This window comes from Limanda limanda, chromosome 11, assembly GCF_963576545.1.
Source record: "Limanda limanda chromosome 11, fLimLim1.1, whole genome shotgun sequence".
Taxonomy (NCBI): Eukaryota; Metazoa; Chordata; class Actinopteri; order Pleuronectiformes; family Pleuronectidae; genus Limanda; species Limanda limanda.
This window is the reverse complement of record NC_083646.1, coordinates 22200668-22223714: the sequence shown is the minus strand read 5'-3', so window position 1 is coordinate 22223714 and position 23047 is coordinate 22200668. Positions and strand designations below refer to the sequence as shown.

The following is a 23047-nucleotide window of genomic DNA, read 5'->3' as shown; positions in this document are numbered from 1 at the left end:
TGAAAAAAACTATCCTAGACACTGTATTTTCTATGCTAAATTTCCATTGAAAATAACTTCGATATGGATGCAGAATGAGCCACTCATTGCTAAATCAATATGGACACGCTATAACAACTGACAGGAATGGCATGGCACTGCTGTTGTTTAAAGTTTGGTTTCAACTTTCACTACCAAGCTGTCAGTTACTTTGTTACATTGGTTTCCAGGCTGAGCAGCTTCACACAACCCGTGTTCAACACGCACATTTCCAAATATTAAATGGTGTGCTGGACCCAAACTACCTTTAGACATTGGAGCAGAGAGATTGCTCTGCACAGTCACATGGCGTGGACAAACTTGAACGCTGACTGCGAGCCAGGCCCTATTACCCATCATCAGCGCTGGACCTCACTAATGCTCGGACAAATTAATGGGACCAAACCATTGCAGCTAGGCTCCACATTTGGTGTAATGCCTAAAGGAGAAGAATGGAGGCTATTATAGCAGCACATAGTTTTTAACAATTACATATGGGCGTAAAGTGTCACCAGCATCTGGTGATACAGCATACTGTGTGTGTGACCTAATCATGACTTTGACTCATTTTCATTTTAAGTGGTTGATGTTTTTATGATAATTGTGTGTCAAATTACATTGTGACAACAGTATGATGATATGAAGGCGGATGCTAAAAGTAATGATCCGCTGTTGTATAATAGAAAAATAAAAGGAACAAGAGAGTGTTTACTTCCAATCTACACCAGACTGTACAAACATACAACTTATCATGAATATGTCTAGTTTTCAAAATTTGTTATTTCTTCATAAAATGATGAAATTATTGGAGAAATTGGGCCCAGATCTCATCTCTACAGCAGATTAGCAAGCTAACATTGCCTATGGAGTTTCTGCAAAATGCTGCTCAAAATTAAATAATCACATAGATGAAAACATAAAAGTACACAACATGAGGATGATAATATAAAGAACCAGATATTTTCTTTGGAGTTATCAGGTAGTCAGCAAACATGATTCCGAACGAATGCTAAAGTGACACCATGAGCAGGTTGATGTCACACAAATCACTACCTTGAGGACGACTTTCATGTGCAGATATTGTCACTTATTTGCAGGTTTTTCTGTTTGAAATACAATCAAAATTTTGTATGCTTTTGCTCCCATTTCTGTCTGAACATTGAGCCAATCATGACAAAAACATGACAAACAATCATTGCATGCGGTGACTTTTACACATAGACAACCTGCAGAAAACCCTAGAGCACAAGAGGGAAAAAAGGGACAAAGTATTTGGACTTGAATAACACGGATCGGAATTATATATTTGAATTGTCAGTAAACATATTAAATGTGCGGTGTGGAGATAAAATACATATATAAAATTCCATGATAGTCTAAAAGTATTTACCATTAACGGACAATGAACACCCAAGGGACAATGCAGCATCCTGTATTTTTTCTTCTTCAATACACTGGCCCAAACATTCTTCAGATGTTGCTCAGAGAATCTTACACCTTGACTAGCAGAGAGATCAAGATTATTAGATAACCACAAAGCAGAACATAATTAGAAAAGTTTGGCTATTGCACAATACAGTTGTCTTATTAAGTCTTAATATACCAGGTTATCTTATAATTGTGAGCTGGGCCAGGGCAGTGGAAAGAGAAGACCAGGGCATGGAAGCAGTTTTAGTGATGCTATCTGCAAGATGTAAGGCAAATGAGTGTGAGACAGTCATACAAAGTTAGTTACGAGTCAGTGGATTGGTAATATACACAATAACTTATCTTCTTGTTGTCAAAGGTATATTTGATATAATATACAATTTATACTAAAATGAGATGACAAATCAGTGTAATTAGCTTGTTTACTTGCTACTGCTGCCCCTTAACACTTTGGAGAAAATGCTTTTGAAGTATTGTTCTATCGTGCAACTATAGTTTCCACACGTCTGTGCATGTATGTAGTAATCTGTGCAATAACGGGTTAAGAGGAGCTTGACAAGCATGATTTATCTTTTATGGGACAGAACAGCTTGTCGTAATTGTGTGTTGTAATCATCCTTGGATATATAAAAAAGTGGCTTGGACTCAAGACCACAGTGCTTCATCAGTATCAGCTTGCAAGGGATTAGGAAAATGCCTGACTCTAGTCTCACTGAAAAATGTAAGTGCTCCATGATGGCGCTGAACCCGGTCTTTGTCTCAAGACACAGAAATATTAGCAACTGCCACAAAGTAGAGTGAGAGAAAATGAACTGAGCCTGTAGAAGAGATTTTGGTCAAGTGACAAGTCATTCTATAGTCACAAAGTATTGTGACTCACCCCAGGTTCAACTGACGATATAGTAAAACCTGTGGCAGTGCAAACCCACCTCAAAAGATCTGGTTGAGATGGACGAAGGCAGAAATGACTTCAAGATCTGAGATTTTTAATAATAATTTCCGAATCTGAAGACCTTAAACCCGTGGAGACAATCCATAGCATCTAATCTGCAAAAGTCAGCAACTCTAAGGCACATCTGTACTTCAAAACCAATTTGGGTATACCTTGAGACACAGTCAGGTTATTTTCAAATTTACCATCACCCCACCAAAACAACTGGCTTATCTAACACAACCACCTTGTTCCAACAAATGTTAATTACAGCCGATCTGAGGCCAGACTTGGTATTGTGACCTATCTCACAGCAAAGCATACACACAGTAAAGGTTGAAATGTGCACGCATAGCAGCTTGAACGAGTCTGTGGGCCCAAGAGCATGAGGATGATTTGTGCTGGTGGATTTCAGAGACTTTGTGGCCATATAATCCTCTGGGTTCCTGGACAAGTTGGACGTATGAGGTTGAGCTTTTTGGCAGGCCACTAGGTCACTGCTGGAGGTAACAGAGTGTAGACACTGGCTTCAGCTGCAAAAGCCAAGATGTTGTCATTGAGATTTGGTGGTACGGGATGATCAATAAAACAATTGCACTTTTATGGCACTTACATTTAGCACTTTGTAGTTTGGCTTTTTTGAAGAAAATTGAATTTGCTTGATTCTTGTTGTTCTGGGTTTGTACCCTCATGGATGAATGCACATATTGTTAATCACTTTGGATAAAACAGTCAGCTAAATTAAATATAATGTAATGTAATGTAGTGTAATTGAAGAAGGGTGCCCAACCCATGACACCAAGGACCCCTACCACCCCTCAACAGATCAAGAGCGTGCTAATAATAGAAGAGGATGGTAAATGGAAGGCATTTATATTGTGCTTTTCTACTATGTATATGTGATTCACTCACACATTCATACACTGCTGCAGCAGCATCTGGATCAATTAGTGCTTCAGTGTGTTGCTCCAGGACAATTTGACTCACTCTTGAGGAGCCTTCTGATCACCAGACTACTGCTCCACCTCCTGAGCCAAATGCTGGATGGTTACAAGTCCTATGAGCTCAACAGGGCATCAGTGTGTTCCACTGAATGTGGGTCATTTTGCCGGCGTGTTATCTCAGAGCGAGCGTTACCTCCAGGCATCCTGACTTAAACACATGGAGCACATGTTTGGTGTTGCAGCTGGGGGTGGGGATGGGAGGTAATTTAGAGGAGATCCATGTTCAAGTCTGCTCTTTTAATCAACAGGAAGGAAAGAAAATTGGGCACAGCTGGAGAAACTGGCAAATTCAACATATGACAAGGGGGGGGGAGTGAACAATTTCCACTCTGCAGTTAATGCTGACCTCTGAGTGCACTCTTTCCACACAGATATAGGAAAATGAGATTTCCGCAGCTCAACTAATACTTACTTAGTTTGCCCTCAGCTGCTGTCTCCTAAAATTGAGCAGTGAAAGCCAATAATAGTACTTAAGATTCTGAAACTCTGTATGTCTATAGCTCCGGCCTTTTAGACCAAAATACCAAAGCTTCGACCAATGTGATTTCTTTAGATTTTGATTCTGTCTGTGACATTTTGTATTGATGTTTTCTGTGCCTTTATCTTAAAAGGTGACCTAAGGTGTCCAATAATGATTGATTGATCTGATCAGATTTCTATACCAAGACGATGATGATGAAGATGAAGAAAACATATTCACACTGAGGGCTTCACAATTAGTAACATTAAAATCATGCGAGATCAATTCTGCTGTTAGTGGATAGATCTATTGGGTCAAACCAAGTATGGACGCTGAATGTCAAAAATGATAATAGGGAAATACCATAAAGTAAAGTTGTTCACTGTGGATTTCATTGTATTCTCATACTTCGCTTTTCAATCTCCCTCTGTCCTTTTTGCTGAGCCATGTCTGATATTAGCATTAGCATGCATTTAAAGACATCCTTGTAGTAAGGTTAGCTTGGTTGCAAATCAAATTTTGCAGAGTCAAATAACACATTCACAGACTTGTATGCTACCTTCCTAATTGCCAGTAGCTCGGCTTGAAACGGTAGTTGGGAGATCACTGGTAGTTTATATAAAGTTTGGCTCGTTGTCTGGCCAGTCCAGCCATCCAGACCATTCCGCTGATGAAGCAGGAGGAAGCATTTTTGTGTCATTTGGAAAGCAGCCACTTGATTTGCCCTCCACAACAGCAACAGCAACACAGAAGGGCGTGATTAAAGGGTTAGTGGGCGCCATTCACGGTTTGTGGCCGACATGGCCTGCTACTCCAGGTGAAGCTAGTGTCAATTCCATGCTAGTTACAAATTCCATGCTGTTGCCATGTTCGGTGTATCCAACGTTCGTCTGGTTAAAGATGTCCATACATATAAGCTCAAGCACTCTATTTTATATCCACCAGTAATGGATTTGTGCTGGTATATGGGCTCACTGAATTACCATGTCTCTTTAGTCCATGGTTAGCATTAACGTTACCACCGAATGCCGCCATTTTTTCTGTAAGCCCGCTCCAAACTTTTCTCTTGTCTCCACTTTTTTCTCCTCTTTCTTTCAGATCACTAGTAGTTTATCAGAAGTTTGGCTTGTTATCTGGTAGGTATCCAGCTGTTCGGTACATCGCGCTGAAGAAGCATGAGGAGACATGTTTGTTTTGTTCTGAACGCATCCACTTTATTTGCCCGCCACAACAGCAGCAGCAACATACAGGTGCGTGAACACTGTTGGGCTGGAACACACATTTACTCCCTGCTACTTCAGCATGAAATGTACTTCGCGTTATTAGCCTGCTAGTACTCTTTACACATAAGAGCGTCACACAGTGGTCATCTCCGTAAAATCAATTTCAGTTCTCTGTCCCACAAATCCAAGGTGTACTATGTTGTGTAACATACACATGTCGATGCACACACATGAAATTGACTGTCTCTGTCAGTTTGCTGTATAGCTGCTTGTTCTCATAGTTGCATTCTGTTGTTGCTGCAGTGGGCCACCAGATGTTTGTTAATTGAGATTAGTTATTAATCTTTTAGCAGTCTCAGTGATTATTTGTACATACTTCCTTTGGTAACAGCTGGATGTTAATATCTTCTTAATATCATGACTTTGACATTTCCAGTTGAACACTCATTAGTGACTGCATCAATTGTTTGATTATTGTTCTCTGGTACGAGGGCTCTGCTCAGTAAATAACCATTCCCATTGATGATTTTATGAATATTATGAATAACACCTGATGTTTATTAATAATTTGATAATGACAAACTTTACTTCTACAACTTCACAGCAGGGATTATTGTTGCTGTTCAATGAATTCCTTTGATCATTCACATGATGTACTACCAGCCTTAATGTTAAATGACAACATTCAGTGTGGAAAAAGGTATGATTCTGTATAGCAAGTATACATTTGAATATAGAGGCATGGCAATGTGAGGGAAGACACCTTTACATGACAATGACTTGTCTTTCACCATCATTATCTATCCAAAAGGTGGAATTACACTTTTCAGAGTGGAATCACACAATGACTAAATCAAATAATATTTTAACAGTAGATTAAGATTCATTTATTGGTCCCACACACATGCACTGGGGGGGGACATTTGTCCTCTGCTTTTGACCCATCCATGTCAGCAAAACAGGACAGAACACACAGTGAACACACCCGGGGAGCAGATGTTGGAGGAGTAAGGTGCCTTACTCAGGCTCACATAGACAGTGGGGTAGGGAGAGTAATCTTGGACTTGAACATGTCTGTTCCATATCCAGGTATGTTTTGTCAGTCCATGGCCTTCAACCAGTGACCTTCCAGTCTGATGTCCATCTTTTCTACCACTAGTCCACCATCAGAGAGAGGAGAGTAAAATCTCTTGAGTACATAAACAGCCCACCTGGTGGAACCCAGCAGGTATTGCCGTGAATAGCAGAGTTCATGTATTGGCCAAGATTAATCACCTTGCTTAGATGTGATGCTGCCAATACAATACACGACTAAATTGTATTGACCCTTGTGGCACACCACATGAGAGAGGGCTGGTGATTGAGGTACATTGGGGTTGATAGTATAAAATTTACATGATTTAAAAAAAAAAAATGGAATCAGCTCCAGAATCAGCGGCTTTGAGCAAGTAATTATTTTATCAAGAGCAGTGTCTATACTGTGCTTCGGCACGGAGTCCTGATTGAAAGTTCCCCCAAAATGAATATTATCTACATGTGGGATCAATTGAGAGGCAACAAGCTTTTTTTAAATTACATTTGAAGTTGGTCTAAACCTAAAAATAGGTCAAGTGTTGATTTGTCTAAGCCTGTTTAAACCACTTTTTGTTTAATATCAGATGGAATGAGGCTAATGGTCACTGAATATTTCATTAAAGCGAGCCGGCAACCAGAGAAGTGCTGCTTATGGAAATCTGGTTGGGTTAATCTCTAACTGACAAGTATATAACTGAGACAAAATAGCGGAAGGGTTGAGTGCAGATGAGGAGCGTTCTGGTCACGGGTGCCATATGGAGCCGGATAGGATCCATGTTATTGATTAAATGATGGAGAAACTGCTCACATGTGTCATTTGGGTGCTCTAGATGCTAGCTCGGAGGAGGATTAACTAACAAATGTATTGCTTGGAATAAACCCTGGGGATATGGTGATTGCTTCTAATTACATTTCTGATACTTGAATACCTTGTCTGTTTCTCCACCTGCTGGTAGGGCAAAATCTTACTTTTAGTTCCAGCAATATTGTACGTTTTGTCTTCTGTTTTCCTGCATGGCCACTTTAGATCCCTTGTGTAGTCATCAAGTCAGGGTAGGGTGTTACACTTTTCATTTTGTGTGGGGCTATGTCATCAAGGATAGACTGACATGTACAATTTAATGTGTCCAATAAGTTATTAATGGAGAGATCATTGTGATTGGGGCTATTGCAAGCAGAGGTGGCTGAGGATCATCACAGAGACTGTTGGCTGATTTAGAAAAAAAAAGACAAGAATCAGATAGCAGTAGAAGACTAATGTGCAAGAGGCATAGGCAAGGTATGGGAAAAGGACAAGATCAAGGGCATGTACCATTTTATTAGTTGAACAATATAAGATTAAATGATGATCTCACACAAAATCAGCAGCTGGCATTCGAAGAAAAAAAGTTACAGGTCAAAACTTGAAAAGAAGGTTTAGTATTGATATAAAGAGAGAGATTTGTAGTTGTTATGACTGCAAGTGTCTCTGTTACACCACCATATTAAATGATAGCACCTGGGAATTATGAATCCAATCATGAAGTGACGAATTTTAAGAATTTCAGATTTCCTAACCAGGATCCTTACAACATAGAAAAATGTTTTGCCACATACAGAGTGTAATGTTGGCACGTGCACTCCACTCATGATTGCCCGATCTGGGCCACAAGTACGCCATAGCATATGTGGTCCACATCTGTATGCTATCTGGGTTAGATGGGAGAGGTACCTGGGCAACTTCTGGGACAGGTGAGTTGAATGACAGTTTAATCTGTGCCAACAATATCAGTACTAGCCACAGTGTCCAGTCCACTGTTGGGAAGGGGGGATGGCTTGAGGTTAGGAGGACGACATTCAGAGTTAGATAGAACCGGAGGGAAAGAGTGTCTGGAGGTTTTCAATTGGATACTGGCTTTGTCTGGGGAGTACAATGCTTTCTTGTTATGTTGAAACAGACCAGGACGGGTTGCTCCAGGGTAGGCTGAGAGCATGTAACCACTAACTCAGTCAAGTAGATAGACAGTGTGGATGTCCTGGAGAATTAATGGATATCTGATGGCCTAGTTGGGTCCATGTTCTCAACCTCACTCAGGATGCACAGGAAAATCTTCCAGAGGTAGAAGTTGAAGACTTCACAAAACAGGGGCCTCCAGCAGCAATTCCCACTTCACCCTCACTAAACATTGTGTTTTTCCAGGTCAACTCAATACATCCAATACAGATGGTGATCAATGGTAGCTCTGCCCTCTCATCACAAGATGTCCAAGACAGATCGGATGATAAAACCTGGATAAAACCTTTTGAAAGAAAACAGCCGAGCAAATATATTCTACTATCATTTTGATTCATGTAACAGTTATTAACTTATAGAGTTACCTTCTCTACTTTCTGTTCATTTTAGGAATGACCGAGAGGCAGCAGCCAATTCATATTTGCAGTTGTATCAATGAATAGGCCTGCCCTCATTCAGGGCAGTTTTGCCTCACACTCATACAATGGTACAATTACATTATTCACTGCATGCTCTATAAGCTGACACATATTCACATCTCTGGCGCCCCTCTCTTCCTCTCCCAGTAGAAACATGGTGGGGGAAAGTGATGTTAGCAGCAATGATTTCTCTTGCTTGGATGGTCCCAGCTTCCGCTGCACAGTTAACACCCGAGCCACAGTGGAACTGGACCGTGGCCAGATCCAAACTCAGCATACTCTACAAGATCTGAATGTATCCAGGGACAGCGAATCAATGTATCATTTAAAATAAGTCTTTTACAAATGTCAACACTTATAAAATAGCTCTAGTGTAGTTCATAAAGACACACGCTATGTACCTCCATCTAAATATAGAAGGTTATTAGGCATGTAAGGTTTGGACAAGTTGGCATATATTAGACAGGGAGAAAAGCTTATTCATGAATAGCTACTGAGCAGACTCATGAAGAATATTCACAACAACAAGAGAGGCTGCCTTTCCCAGAGTAGTTCAGATAAAAGCAGCTAAAAAGGTCACACTCAAATTAGGATTTAATGTCCCTGACATTGTTATCCAGCATGCGCTGTACAAATCCAAATGACATGGGGCTGCATCAAGAGATAAGATAGCAGCTAGAGTTCACACAAAACAAACAATTAAGTCAAAACAGCAGCAGAAAAAATAAGACCGCTGGTGTACACAGAGGATGATGGGCTGCAATGGCTCTCACATTGTGGCATTTCTCTGTATAAAGTTCACATGCATATATTAAAATCCCAGATGACACTTGTCCAATTCGACCAGGGGCACACAGTGCCGGGAGCAAGTCCTCAGTGCATTCAGGTAAGGTAGATGGCCTGAGCTTTCAATTTCTTTCTGCATTAAGGCTGCACAGAAATGGCTAGTGTGAGGTGGTAAGTCTGTGGCCTTGCTAAATATTTAATTATACATTTAGAGTCTTTTGGCCATGTGCTGAATTAGTCATGATTAGTCTGATAATGGCATGCAATGCAGATGACAGGCCTCTGCAGTATCCAGAGCCCTGCAGCGCAACCTGCTTGTCCACATTAGCGAACAGAGAAGAGAAGTTCAGTGTGGTCATTTTTGTAATGGAAATTTCCAGAACTAAACATTAAAGCCTTTAGCGGGATTCAAAGGAAATGTGCTCGTTTGCTTGAAAACCTGGTCACAAAAGAAAACCAATATCAATTTCATCAGTATGTTTGTTGCACCTTGCTTTGCAGTGTATTCTCCCTCAATAATCTCCAAACTGACCAATAACAGTTCCTACACATTGTATCTCCAAATCTGCTTTTGCCCTGACTACTTAAATGTTGCCCCTGAAAGCTACATGCTCAACCTAGTGGTAGACCCCTTAATTAAGAGGACATTCAAGCGGTTCAAGGGCAACACATGTGGTCCAAGTGAATGTAACCAGGCTCTAGTGGCTGGTTAGATGGGACACCTGAGATGCCGTTTGCAGTAACCAATGGTGTTGTTTAAACATGTGCAACACAACTGATCCTAAACCCAAATGCGCAATGGAACTGGTGGTGGGAAACTCCTTCTAAAAAGTCACTTGTGTCCCATAGGTCACAGATTTGGTGACAATGAACTCAAACAGCTCGTAGTGATCTGCAGTATAAGAAATCATTTGAGTTTGGGTAGAGGTGATCCACTAATTTATTTAGGGTCTTTATTGAAGGAAGAGATCAAGAAATGTGTCAAAATATTTATAATCTTATCTTGTTCAAATTTTTGGTAATTTGCTTCATAACAATCCTGATGAAGGCCACACTTTCAAATATGTTGTTTTTTGTTGCTCGGAGTGTTAGTGGATTTTCTTTTCCACTTTAAGATTTTTCCCTTCTATATCAACCTTGGAAGTAAGTGAAGTTGTGACAGAATTCGCTCCTATACTGACCAGACAAATATGAGGGCAAAATATTCCCGCCCCCCAAACACACATCATGTTTGATGCTTTATCTTAAGTGACAAAGCACTTTAGCAGTCCAAACTGCTCAATAATCTACTGCCATGTAGAAAATCTAGGGCTTTTAGGACCCCTGGTGTGCCTGGGTGGTAATCTGGTCTTGTTCACAGGGATACAACAACACAGTACAAATCAAAGTGGCACAAAAACATCACTGCATCCCCACCATCCCCACAAGCATGTCCCAACATGAGGCATGTTGGCAATTAAAGCCAATGTGCCCAAAATTACAGCTTCCTATTCTCTGCAAAAATAGGAAGATGGGAAACATTTAAATCCAGGCTTTTGTACTATTTTAAATTATGCTGAATGGCCATATTCATTCATGCCAAGCATTAATGAATTCCTGGAAACGTAGCAACCGTTAATTCCTGCGTGTCAGTGTGAGGCATTAGGAGACGGCGTGTTTCTTTTTAAACGCTCTTTTATTAGTTCAGCTGCTAACACAGCTGCTTTCCCCTCACACTCATCCCCCTGCTCTTGTGTGCTCCTGGACTCGAGCTCAACATAATTCCAACACAAAAGGCCCCAGAAAATGCACCCTCAGCCTCCTGTAAAAGCAATTCATGGCGAGGCTGCATGAGACTTTGATTGTGGCAGGAATTTGATTGCTTCACGGTTGCTGCCAAAAAGACTGGATGCTGGCAGACGTTGCAGGGAAATACAGAGGTCTACTCTGCAGCTGAAGGGAAAATTACCTCAAATACTCGTGTTGATAAATTTAGCAAACATCATCAGACATCGCAAAAGCAGAGAAAAGGCTTGGAAATGTCAGTGCTTCCGTTAGCCAACATGAAATATTAATATGCGAAGCACCTTGCTCATACATAAGCAGGCAACGGCGGTTGCCAAGTGTTCTTGAGATTAATTACTTTGTGTGCGTATGTCCTTATGTATACTACAAGTTTTGATTGAAGTGGAGTCAATGGCAGACACAGTTGTTTGTGCTCTCACCTCTAGAAGTCTCTGAGATCTTCATATCAGAAGGGTTTCCCAGCTGTGTGGCATGCCCAGTGGCAAAGTTAAAGTGTGCTTGTGTGCGTGTGTGTGTGTGTGTGTGTGTCCTTATATATCGTGAGACAGATGCAGACTGAAACTCTTTGCTGTTGGTCCATGAGGATAGGATCTGTTCACTGTGAGAAATCAGCCATTTGCTGTTTTACATTGACAAGACAGAGACATTGCGGCCATGCTACAGGCTCTGTGGGACGGCACTCAGGCATGGGGGTGCACTGAGGCAAAATGCTAACATCATCATGGTAACATGATCACAATGGGCCTCACGCAAGAACCACTCTTACGTAAAGTGGTGTGTACAATTGACTTAGGAGAATGTGCTACATTCACCAATGTTCTCAAATTTTGAATTTACAAGGATACATAGGAAATTGTTTTGCTCTTTTTCAAATCACAACATTATTTATTTTACTAGTTTGAAGCAATTCTACATAGAAATATTAATAACAAATCCCAATTTTCTCCATGTTGTGGATGTTATGTTTAATCTCCCAGCTCACGTCACCTCTAGTCAGCTGGCAACCGTCATTCTCATGAATGAACGCTTCCTGACACATGGGGCAGAAGGGCCTGTGTTATTTGTGCTCTAATTATGCTAATTTGCCATCCTTATGCATGTACACTCACATGCTCATAGGTGGCATTCATCAAGCCCCGTTGAAGATAGCATGACCTGTTATCAGCTTCCTGTCTGAAGGGAAATGGGCAGGTTTAAATACCACTGTGCTGCTAAGACTGGGGGATGTGCAAAGGGGTTTGTGAGTTTGTGTGAGGAATGGTGGGGAACCTGGGGTTACTGCAGGACAGGGGACTGGCTGTATTTGAACTGACAGGGAAGGTAGTGTTGCACAAGTAGAGATTCAAAAAAAAGAAAGAGCCAGCTGATACTGAGTAATTCTTAACATTTGTAATTGGAATTGGAAAAAAATAAATGGAAAAGAATAAGACAATGACAATTTAGAGAGTAACGACTGGTGTAAGACAATGGACACAGACGGAGAGAAGTCAGAATTTACACAAAGATTGGAAACAAAGTCATATGGGCAGAAGAACTTGTGTTGTATGATTTTGGAGGACAACAAACAATGACTGATTTGTCAATAAGCCAAAAATATACAAGATATAAAAGTACACATGCATACACGTGAAGTCAAATGCAATATCAACCCTATCCACCTGCCCCCAAAACAGGACATAATATAGTACTGTATGTATAGATATACCTGAGTTTACTCAATCGGAACAACATCTGCAGTATAAGGCCTCTGTTAAACACACTAACTCCTTAACATGCAGTCAATTTATCCAAGATTTAATCCAACTCATGTGAACTTGTTTCATTTTTTTCCCTTATTCAATTGAGTTTTCACACATAAAATTTAAAATGATGAGTCAACTTGTATTCCATCTCCAAATGAAGACAGCACGATATGGACTAAATCTCTGAAGGAGACTCGTAAACCAGGTTAGGATTCAACTTATTCCAAGGTCAGTAAAGCATAGACTTTTGATATGTTAAATATATATAATATCCATTTGATATATTATAAAAACTTGATTCAATATAATGTGATTTTTTTTGGTTTTAGTTAATGTATAATGATTTTTAGGTTTTACTCAATTGTTAATACAATAAATCCTTCACACATCTATATTTTGATAACAGCTGCATTGAGATTCTGTACAACATTTACAGGAGCTAGAGTTGAAACACCTCTGCCTTGTTCAGTTGTCGGGCCGCACAATGATAACGTTATATGACTTAAAGTTCACTGTGATGAATTACCCATCTCAGCCAGAGGACTGCACACCGTAGATATCGTCTGCTTGTCAGTAGTTGTGGACTGGCTTGTCTTTCCTGTCTGTTCACATCAGTAGAATGGTTACCAGAAGTGGAAAGTTTGTAAAGAGACGTTTAGGTTCGATTGGCTATAATGTGTAGTTATTTAATTTAACAAGTGTGTTCATCTAACAGTCTTACATCTGTAACTTTAGTTGTGGTTTACTTGCGTATGGTATTAAAACATTATCAGCATGGAAGGCAAATCAATTTGAGTGCTTCTGCTAGAATCTTCTGGGGAGTGACAGAAAGAGCATGAATGACTCTCCTACATGGATTGAACTGTTGCATCCTTGCTGTCATTGTAACATTGCTACACAGCAACGTTCAGTGAACAGTGAATCGTTGGTGTCTGGTTGGAGTTTTAGTGGAACAAGGAAAGGTGCCAGTTCATGATCAAAATCACACTGTGAGAAGTTGAGGGAGATCAGAGCTTTTCTTATCATGGTAGTCAACCTGTGAGAGCGATCAACAAACTGCACCCTGCAACATATTTTCCTTCATTGCCAGAGACCCCAAATCATTTTGATTCCATTCAAAGAGGGTCATGTTTCTATAAAAGTTACTAGAAAAATAAATAAATGTATTGGTATAATGGAGGGTTCATCATCTTTTAACATAAAACTGTGTTACTACTCTGTTTTATAATGTGATTTATCTATGAGCTTTACATGTTAATATAGTTTGGGTAAGTTCCTATAGCACGGACAGCATTTTTTTGTAACCAGATCAGAGTCACACATCTCATCTGATCCTCTATTTAAGAAACTACAGCTTTTTACCATTTCTAATATTAATATCTTTTAAATATGTATTCCGCTCTAAAGATACATTCAAGGACTATTTCAGTGAAGTTCGAGACTTACTTCAAAGTGAAATCAAAGGTCTCTTTTACTTAAGGGATAGTTCAAAGGCAAAGATAGTTACTTCTATAAAGCATGTAACAAAAGATTCTTAAATTACCATGTAACGTCTTTTCTTTGTATATATGTTTTATTTGTTTCACGCATTGTGTTATTATTTGTCATTTTGTGATCAGAAATCTTTATTTTTAGGAACACAGCAGAGTGATGTGATAGCAATGAGTTTCTTTTATGACAGTAATCACACTTATGTTCAAAGTAAGATGGAACATTTTAGTCCATCTATTGAGTAAAGTGTAATGGCTTCTTTACAATAGAGGATTTTGGATACCAGTGGGGAAAATATACATCCATCAACAGATTGATATCAGTAAGTGAAGTCTATTGAACACACATTTATATTACATTTAGTTCAACAGTTTTCAAATTAAATGTGTGACAATTAATGAAATTAATCAGGTCACTTCTCACACTGTGTCATGTCTGAGACGATGACAATGACAATCAGTACAAACACCTCCCTAGAATATAGAAGCATGAATACAAAAAGAAATCCCTTGAAATTAAAAGTGAAATGAAAAAAAATAATGAAAAATATCAAATTATAGGACAGTGCAATCTATTATTATTACTCTAGAAATACGAAGTGAATCATTCACATTATAGATTATTATTGCATGTAAAAAATTTGAAGTAATCATGCACTTGTAAAAATAGTGGAAATAACTCCAAAGAGACTATGTCCTTTTGTACTATTACAGCATGTGGTGACTGGCTTAAACTCCAACTCTCATTATATTGATGTAGCGGATCAATGATTTTCCTTTTTTAATGGTGTTTGCAAATGTTGTGTTCTCCTGACTTCACATCAGAGATTTTTACTTGCAAGAAACCATATTTAAACCATGTGCAACAGTGCTCCTTGATGATGGGGCACAGTGGTACAACATCAGCATCCTGGAAGTAGTACACCAAAATAGAATACAAACATTTTTAATGTCAAATACACCCATGTTTTTTCTTTAGAATTCTTTAGAATTGAGGCAGACGTGTGTAAATCGACCCTTTGTGATTACCACACGCTGAACGCCGCTGAGAGTTCTGTCCAACTTGATCCTGACTCATGTCTTTGATTCCCTAAACTGCCATCACAAGTCTATATCTCTGTATACCCATTTCTAAACTCGTCATTCCATCAGTGGACTGAATATATAATGGCTGTGCTATTTGCATTTGAGGCCATTGCAGGTATAGATAATGCAAAGATGGATGAATCCGTTAATTGATAGATACTGGAATTTATATTTGCCCAGAAGCCCCCATTTACTGATGTGACAGCCGTGATTGAAGGAACACTGATACACACACACACACACACGTGCTCACACACACAGTCAAAACAAAGGACTTTATTCTAAATGTATTTATAACAATTTGTCACCTGTATGTTTTTTTCTTTTTTTGTAATTGGCTCATGCTCTCTCAAATGAACTGTTATGTCACAGAATTAGCTACATTTCCTGAATTCTATTTTAAAAGTTAAATATCCTGTGTAGCAGATCTGTATTCCTAACACTTTGGCTCAGTGTGGCAAATGAAGTCCTTAAGACACAACCTCCAGTTGACACTGTTTGACTCAGGTTTGACTCCAGAAGAGGGGGCTGATGGGTGAATTTTCTAGTGAGAGGAAACCCCTCAGCTTTGACCACAAAGGCGGACTCTGAAAGGAAATTAGACGATTTTGCCTTCAAAATAAAAGCATTCCCAAGGGAAATTCAGTGTTATATATTTTTTTTCATTATTGATGATTTTTAGGTAGCATTGGGACATAACACTGAAAAAAATACTGTATCAAAGTAATTATTTACATTTAAAAACTTAAAATGCAAAACTGAGTAGTTGTGGCTTTTTTGAAGTTGTGTCCACGAATAGTACGCTCACAGAACGAACTCTGTTAAATTTGTAGCTCATGCACCTTATAACAGATGTGTAAGTCTACTACGATATGAATCTTTGATTCAGCTTCAATTATACACATGTTCTTTTAATTATCAGAAATCATGAAATAAATATGTGTAAAACTATGTAAACATAAACAGGTAATATGAAAACAAAAGCATTCCTTTTTATTATTTAATCATATCAAATGCATCATTCATTTAGAAAAATTCATACATACAGTGCTGGTATTGTAAAAAATAAATAAATAAAAACATCCTTGATGTAGGTGTTGCGGCTCTTTCCCCAATTCGGCTTTTTATTTTGAAGGACGTGGCTGGAAGTCATTTCGGTGTAATTTGAGTCTCTTGACAGTGGCACGAGCCCCGGGCTTCCAAATAAGGAATCCGGCTGTTGCTGCGCGCGGACACACAGACAGAGGAGGACGCACCGGAGCCGCGAGCTGGAGACGTTCGTTCCAGAGCGCATCGCCATCCCTCCGTGATCCGTCTCTCCCTGAAACCCTCCACCTTCACCTGCAGGACAGTGACCCGGGAGCGGGGAGGACCCTAGATTTGGAGGATAACTTTTTCTCAGACATACCTCAACATCTCTGGAATAATAAACACAGCAACTGTTTGATTTTTCTTTTACTTCACGAATGAAACAGGAGTCGAGAAGGTTTAATTTTGGAACAATGTAGCCTCAACAAATAAGACTCAGAACACATTCGGGATTTTCTGAAGCTATTGCGCGCACTGGAATCCCTAACGGAACTAACGGACAGTCAGAACTCCTCTTTGAGTTTCCACCTCTTCTTTTAACACGCTTATTTTGCTCAGTGTCAGTTCGAAGTTTCCCTCTATAATAATGCGTTTCGTGGACTTATTATAGGCCCTCCCCAGGCTTTTGGAATTGGTGGATACCCCGTGAACGCACCGAGGGACCACAGAATGCATTAAATGGACTGGTAACTCACTCAAGGTAAAATTCTCCTTTAAAAAATAATTATCGTCATTCTCAGCTTTTCCTCACACTCACCCTCAAGTCCACGCATGTGCTTGCCTTGGGTTTCCTCTCTGTCTTGTTTTGGCGAGGGGTCTGTGCAATGTGGCAGCTTTTGGGTGGTTTGTGGCACAATTGGCAAAGACAGAGGGTGACTCCAGGTCAGTAAAATATCTAGATTTATTCATCCTCTGATAAAGTGCTCGGATCTTAGTCAGCGGTATAAATGTGTGCTTGGGGGGGTATCATTCCCCAGTGTCTCACACCCAGCTGGTGTGCGCTCCGGGAGGCGCACCGCTGGTGGACAGTCACCGTCTGGACCACTGAGTCAGCCCGGGAGCGCGGAGGGAGAGCCGGGTCTCTGGGGGATAAAGAGCCGCCGGACTCCAGCCAGTTATCGTGCAATTGAACGCTCTGCTCACTCACAAAGCTCGAATACGAAAAGATAATGTGATTTGAGACGTTTGGAGAAGGAGTGAGCGCAACTCCTTGAATCGGCACAAAAAAAAAAAAAACACGCCCAGCCGAATTTGTTCCTGTTTAATATAGTTAATATTGATGATATCTGACTTTTAAATCCCTGTCAAACAAGCATCGCTAAAGCTCTGAAAATAGAGTTGTCTTAGTCGTCATAAGGGATTCCATTTTTAGAAAATAGAATCTGACAGTCAACTCGCGCCTTGCTTTGAAATTTAAATGCACATTTTTGGTCATAGATTATTTTGAAGAACGAAAGTGTAGATATGTATTTAAACATTTTAGCATTTTAGAGTGTGATAATGGTTTTGAATTGTGAAGGAAGACAAAGATAACAGGATATCATTGTGCGCCTCTGTGATGCCACAATAACTCCGAAGCTCATAGGTCACCTCTAGAGAAACCCAGCACGTCCTTTTCAAACGCACGAGGATTGCGCTCCTGTGTCGTCTTGGTGAAATCATGGCCAGCGACAAACAGAGGCGCGTCGCTGATTCTTTTGGCAGTAGAACAGCCAGATGAGCGCTCTGAGCCCATTACGGTGGCGCACTCTCCGTCAGCCTGGCATCACTCATTGATGGCCAACACTCCGCCACAAAATGGGTTTGTCGTTCTCCGTCTCATTCTGGCGCAAGGAGCCTCCCTCAGCTCTCCTTGTGCTGCAGTGAGACTAATGTCCAATCTGTGGGATCCCGCATGTGCGCGCACACCATGACCGAAAGGATGCAGACATGGCAGACTGCATTTAGTTTTTAACTTTGTGGATTTCCGGCGGTTTAAAGCTGAACCTATATGGGGAAGTTTCAACTTTTATGTGTATTTCCTTGGTGTGGTGTTTTGCTGTCTAAGAATTTGTTCCAAACAGACATTATCAAGTTCCCTACTCAAACAAATGGGGGCGCTATAAAAACACACAACCCCCTCCCTTGGGTAATATACAGTTGATTTACAGTCTATGGGTAAGACAGGTTACATTTCCATTAGCTTCTGCACAAACCGATCAGTATGGATTCATAGTGTTGGCATCCTGGATGAAGCTAAAGATGCAGCGTCGCACTGTATGATTTCATGAAACAGTGTGAATCTCTTTGTTTTTTAATTTTGTGTTTTTATTAATCACGTATTATTTAGCAGCTGTTTAAAGACGTAATATTTTTTTAACCATATCAGATCTTTACTGGACGTCTTCGTGTTTTGTGACAATGTTAACGGCCCCAATGACAGTCTTGCGTCTCGTGGTGTCCGGTAGGGCCATGGAGGTCGGGGCTTGTTGCACAGTGAGCGGAGCTTGGCGTCCGCCTGGGGCGTGGTCTCTGGCCTCCATGGCGTCCGTGTGCTGACACAGCAGAAGCCTCAGCTGTTGGTTCTCACTGCTCAGGTCATTATTGCATTTTTTCAGAGCGTCTCGGTGCACCAGAGTGGCGTAACTGTGTCGCATCACACGCCACAACTCTGGAAACTCACTCATCTCCATTGCTTGTTCCACCTCCGTCATGGATCTATTAGGATCTTCAGCTGAACACGTTGACATGAAGACGTTCTTCTGTCTGCCCTCCAGCTTCTGGCACAATTCAGCGACACGTAAAACCCTCTCGCCATCGGCAATGACCACCTTCAGTTTCTTGCTGGCGTTGTCGCTCTGCACAGTGAGCTCAATAAGTTGTCTCCACGCCACCGATTGACTGTGTGTCAGGTTATCACGAAGCTTGTAAGTCACTTGCTTCTCTTTGTTTCTGGCGGCTGGCAGATCTTGCTCCACATACTCCTTTTCTGTCTTATTAGAATGGAGCTTCATCCTCAGCTGAAACACACAGTCCTGCAGCTTTTGGACCCTCCTCTTGGTTTTCTCACTGGTCTGAATGCATTGCTGGGTTTTCAGGACAAGTTTATCAAGCTCTTTTGATTCTTTCTGCTGGAGCTCCATAATGTCCTGCTTGAGTCGAAGATTCTCATTCACCGCTATCACACCCTCCAGGACCAGAGCAGCCCTCCGGTCTAAGTGAGCACTCTCGGTGGCTGCAATGCTTTCGTTGTACAGTCTGTGGATTTCATCGATAACTTTGAGATGCCGCTGCTCCACAATGAGCTTTGTATCTTCCAGATCAGCACTCTTCGTCTTAGAGTGTGCTAACATCTGCTTCCTATCACATTTGACACTGGAGTTTGTGCGCTGCAGTCCGTCCTCCCACTGCTGCTTCAGAAGCATTAGCTGTTTCTCCTGCAGAGCCCTCTGACGCTCGATATTCTGCATGTGAATCCGACACACTTGAGCCCACTGATGCTCCGCCCCCTTCAGGTCGCACCGCAGACCCTCGATGACATTGTCCTTGTTCTCCAGCTGCCTCTCAAATGTCTGCTTGAAGATGCCAAGGTCTTGATGAAGCTCACAGGCCCTACTCTCACGTAGAACCGTCCTCCAGCCTTCGTTGAGCTTCAGAAGGTTCACTGTTGTGTTTTTCTCCTCCTTCTGCAACTTGTCCTTCAGGATCTTCTCTTTCTCCTGGGGCGTCAGCTCAACCGGTAGAACATGTTTACTTGCTTTCTTAGGCATGATGTTTAATATCTGATTTGAACGTCAAAGCTCTTTATCTTTCGGGGAAATTTGGATTTCTGTGAAGTTCAGAAAACACTTGGAAAAGTTCACCCACTTTTGAAACAAAGAGTCTGCTCAGATAGTTGGATGTTTTTTTAAATTAACTCGAGAAGAGAAAAAACCTTGAATCTAAATCAATCACACGAAAAAATGATCAATTATATATACGTATTATAATTAAATCATCTACTTCTTCCTATTTGTCCAATCTATGGGTGGCAACCAGTACCAAAGTGTATTTAGGGAATTTTACCATAAGATGCAAAGGACATCAAAGTAAGGGCAGTGGCTATGAAGTGAAGGACATTATATGTTCAGGAATGCATTAGAGGACAGTTATTAAAATCAAAGATAAACTAATTGCTAGGCCAGATCATGTCACTAAAATTTCACAATAGAAATGCATACATAAAGTACAAACAGACATATATGGATATTTAATTCAATTTATAACTAATTATGAACATGTGGTTAAATATTATTCAGTCTCGCTGCTAATTTCAGTGGAGCACTTGTGAAATACTGTTACTAACCAGCATGGGGCAGAACTTGTTTATTGAGATAGAAGGCAGAGCACAAAGGCACTAGACTTACACTCAGAAGAGAGGAAATCGTCACTTACCCACTGTCTTCCCTTTATTTGTTTTTGTTATTGTGAAGAAATAACAATAACAAGGCACTCCATAGGAGTGATATGAGGAGGTAAGATATACAAAAACTGATTATGGACAAAGTGTAAATATAACCGGGGAGATACTGGGGTGTATTTTATGCTACTATTTGAAGTTGTATAGGTATGTGGTTACACAATTATGTGACAGTAATAGTTTACTGGAAGACTTTCATTTGACACCATAGATCATGAGATTCTGAAACAGAGACTGGAACAACATGTAGGGTCTAAAGAAACAGCATTAGGCTGGTTTAAGTCATACTTCCAGATAGACTCCAATTTGTTAACGTTAACAATGACTCCTCCATGCACACAAAGGTTAGTCATCGAATTCCACAAGGTTCTGTCCTTGGACCAATACATTTCACTTTTTACAACCACTCCCCCTTGCTGCTCCCCAACACACAAACACAGCGACACACACAGGAATCACCCACACTGTGGATCTCAACAGGTGATGTTCAGTTAAACTCTCCACATCTCACAGTCTCAGTAAGAGCAGTTCAAATTAGTTTTTTTATCATAAAAACTACTGGAACCAATGTTGGTACAAATATTTTAGGTAAGCCTTTCCAAAGTTTGAGTTTTGCATGTTAATTAAGATATAGGTATAAAAAAGCAGTACGACACAGCCGCCGCATTAACCTTTGACCCTGGTCACTGCGGCATGTGGTGCTGGTTGAAAAGCGTTCCCCATAGAGTTGTGGTTCCAGTGGTATGAACTAATTTCTCAAGTCTAGGCTCTGCACATGATTAGTCCCACATCAACAGCCTGCTTATTACACTGACAACATGAAACCTAAAGTATAATTTTGTTACATTCCCACTAATATCCACATACAGCCTGCCATGCAACTGCAATGGGAGTCAAATGTACATGACTTATTGTCTTCTGGGCAAGGTTCTGAGATGCCCTACTCACCCCCAGGTATGGATATTAGCAGTCAGCTATTTTACCCTCAAGAAAGAAAACAGATAACAGAAATAGACTCAACTCTAGTGCCCTGACAGGCACGGCTGGCTTGCAGTCACAGGGATGAGACAAGCCAGCAACACAACACAGGCCTTTTCAGAGGCATTCATGCATGTTTTTTTTAACCTAGATGTCCTCCTTTGTTTCTGCATCTTACATCCTCCCGCTGCTTTGGAAAATACCCGCGCCGTCGGCTCACTCCCCTTCCTTCCAACTTCTCATCCCTCTGATCACTCTGGTCCAAACAAGGCCGTAGTGCCCGAGGCTGTGTGCTATCAGACAACCTCATATCTGAATTTGTGACATCACAGGGACAGAAGAGGAGACAGTGAGGGGGGTGGGGGGGAACAGAGGCAGTCATTGAAAGAACGGAGATGAATAGATGGGTGATGAGGACACAGTCAGTGGTACGATAGAAGATGGATTAGGGCGAGATAGAGAGGGACTGGAGACAGCGCTGTGTGACATAGTCAGCCAGAGCTTTTCTGCAGCCTGTGAGATGCACACAACGCTTTGAGTGTGACACCCACCGTGCTTTGGAGTAAATCCACAGCAATCAGTCAGGACAGGCAGGCTTGTCACACATGCACACACACACACACCCATGCACACACTTTTAAAACACAGCCTCTTTAAAGGTGAACATGCCATTATCATGTCCTGGAAGTTCCTAATGGCTTTTCGGCAGCACCTTGGGGAAAAAGCATCTTTGCTCGGAGCAACTTGGAGGTTGACCAGATTCGACAAAACCATTGGCTCCCCTAATTAGAGACTAAACAAGGAGCTTGGGAAAAGGTGCTTAATGAGGCTTGTCCAGTTAGGAGAGGAAATTAGTTTGACAACCATGTAACAGCTACAAAGCTTTACCACAACACGCCACAATGACTGCATTCACACCTCAGCTCTCACGCTTGGTTCTGATGGCTATTTCGCCATCATTGGTTTGAATTATTATTCATGTCAAGCCTTGTCTGATAACAGTGTCAGCTGATGAAGGTGTTGAAGGAGACATGCAACGTGCCTATGGCGAGGAGGTCCTTACCAAAAATGATCCACCTACAATGTCAGTTAAAGCCAGTCGT

At 40.9% G+C, this 23047-nt stretch overlaps 1 protein-coding gene across 1 annotated transcript; it reads right to left on the bottom strand.

Annotated features, from left to right (window-relative positions):
* Window positions 1–18900: 18900 nt before the first annotated feature.
* On the bottom strand, window positions 18901–20277 carry LOC133014597 (dynein regulatory complex subunit 2-like). Its single transcript, XM_061081862.1, has one exon. The coding sequence runs from the start codon at window positions 20275–20277 to the stop codon at window positions 18901–18903; it is 1377 nt and encodes a 458-aa protein (XP_060937845.1).
* Between the last annotated feature and the right edge of the window lie 2770 nt (window positions 20278–23047).